General features: G+C 44.3%; 1 protein-coding gene across 1 annotated transcript in view; it reads right to left on the bottom strand.

Moving 5' to 3' along the window:
• parga (poly (ADP-ribose) glycohydrolase a) overlaps nucleotides 1-1,885 on the bottom strand; it is a 25,647-nt gene extending 23,762 nt beyond the window's left edge. The window contains exons 1-3 of the mRNA XM_035663479.1: nucleotides 1,736-1,885; nucleotides 1,019-1,081; nucleotides 116-790 (exon numbers count right to left, since the gene is read on the bottom strand). Coding sequence (XP_035519372.1) covers nucleotides 116-790; nucleotides 1,019-1,047 — 704 coding nt within the window. The 5' untranslated portion in view covers nucleotides 1,048-1,081; nucleotides 1,736-1,885. The remainder of the gene's footprint in view (nucleotides 1-115; nucleotides 791-1,018; nucleotides 1,082-1,735) is intronic.
• Nucleotides 1,886-2,127: the final 242 nt, after the last annotated feature.

The raw sequence follows: 2,127 nt of genomic DNA, 5'->3' as shown, positions 1-2,127 counted from the left end.
GAAGGTCATTGAAATATATATATATATATATAGCGAAAAAAAAACATATTCCTAACGTTAAAAACATAACAACTTTTAAGACTTCACACAAAACCTGTAAGACAAAAAGTGGTACCTTTCCAAAGTTGAACCTGGTTGACTTAATTGGCTTCCAATTAACTCCTGGCTCTTATCAGACGAGCCACTGCATTCTGCTTTCTCAGCATCCTCAGTTCCCGTGGCAACCAGACTGACTCCGTCTTTGGCCGAACATGTGGAATCAGAGTCTTTGACAAGTTGCTGAGATTCCATTACCTGAGCCTCTGCAAAGCCAGAGTCCTCTGCACAAGCACCGCCTTCATGATCCTTGTCTGCAGAGTTGTTGATGGGCACGGTTTTAGGGATGGGGCTGTCTGGACTCAGCATCTCCACATCACTGGGCGTACTTACACCCTTCCCGGGACTAATGCTAAGACAGAGGTTGAGTTTTGGATTTGGAGAGTGTGCAGCAACACAAGTTGTTTTAACAGGGGGAGGACCAGGTGAACTGGGCCTCTTCTGCCCATTAGAACAATTTGTTTGAGCTGTGTCACTCCTGCTGTCTGCAAGGGAAGACTCATCCGGCCCAGCTGCAGACTCACAGTCCTTCAACTTCTGAGATGGCGTGTCATCTTCTGTGTTCTCCGTTAGCGCACAGTCTTTTGTAGCGTCGTGCTTTTCTGCTTCACAGAAGAGTTCATCTTTTCCATCTGCTACGTTTGTTTTTGGAGCATCATTCTTTACATCCTCTGGCTTGACTTCAGCAGTCACACTGCAGTAGGACAGAACGACAACAAAGTGAGAAAAAGCTCTGTTAGCGGACTGAATCTACAAAGTGTGGCCTTATGATCATAATGAGGCTTTTTTCCTTTTCCCAGAGTGCACTTTGCACCCTAGAAATACACTTTGAACAAATTGTGCAAGACACGACAAGTATGTGTCCAACATTTAACAAAAGGCTTGAGCACACAGAGTAATTTTGCTATCATGACTGCTTTACCTTTCTTGAGAATCCATCACTTCATCCATCTTTAACAAGTCAGGCAAGATGAATGAAAACAAGCTGTTTGCGAAAAGAAAAACATTCATATGTTGAAATGCTGCAACAGTTTTAATTATTTGATATACGCCTATAAAGTTGTGCCCATGTTCAGGTGTGACTGGACTTCACAATGAGCCAAATACAAAGCCTTGTTGACGTCTAGACCTGGACGGAAGTTACACTTCTAAACTTAGAGGGGTGTTTCTGGACTTCTCTCAGTCCACTCTCTCAGGTCATGAGGCTTGGGCAGCTCCTTAGGGGCGAGTTGCTGTCTCAGCTTTCAATTCAGCTTCTTGCCTAAGCTCTAACTTTCAGTTTCTGACCGACAATTTGTACAGACGGCGGCCAGCTCAGAGTTAAGAATAGCTGCAGGTCCATAAAGCTAACAGTACAATGAGCTAGCTAACCATGACCAATACGTCTGACGTTACGTCCACGGTGTAACTACTGACTCGGTTATTAGTGGCACAATGTGTTCTTCCGAGGAATTTGCTCGGTAGGTTGATACCCTGACGAGAACACATCTTGCGGGACAAAACCACAAGTCATCTTCAGCTAACTTTAGCTCTGTTAGCTCGTATTCGCTAGCTCCGATTCTTGCAGAGAGCACTAACGTAACTCCGCCTGAGCAAGCTGGCGCTGCTGTCCCCGTTAAAACCAAGAGATGTAACTTACAAGCATGTCCCTCTTTGTGTAAGACTTCGGAGTTAGACGCATTACATCATTATTTATTTATTTTCACATACAACCAATTCTCCCGTGAACACACACACACACATCACTCCAAATGTGATCATTGGTTTACTTTCACTTCGCCGTTGCAGGGAGCTGGTGTACGTCGTCTTGACGGGAGGAACCTCGGAACCAATCAGAAGCGTTTTCCTCAGGGAAGAGGCGGGATTATGAGTTGGTATCCTAGCAACCGGGTCAAAAAGGAGTTATCTGTCGTGCAACCGTTAAAGGGGACAGGGGGCCAGAGTAGTAATAATAATAATACATTTTGTTTAAAAGCGCTTTTCTAAATACTCAAAGACACTGTACATACAAGAACATCAATCAGCAAAACA

The sequence above is a fragment of the Morone saxatilis genome, unplaced genomic scaffold, assembly GCF_004916995.1.
Source record: "Morone saxatilis isolate NCDOM2014 unplaced genomic scaffold, NCSU_SB_2.0 Contig19, whole genome shotgun sequence".
Lineage (NCBI taxonomy): Eukaryota > Metazoa > Chordata > Actinopteri > Moronidae > Morone > Morone saxatilis.
This window is presented reverse-complemented; position numbering and strand designations above follow the sequence as displayed.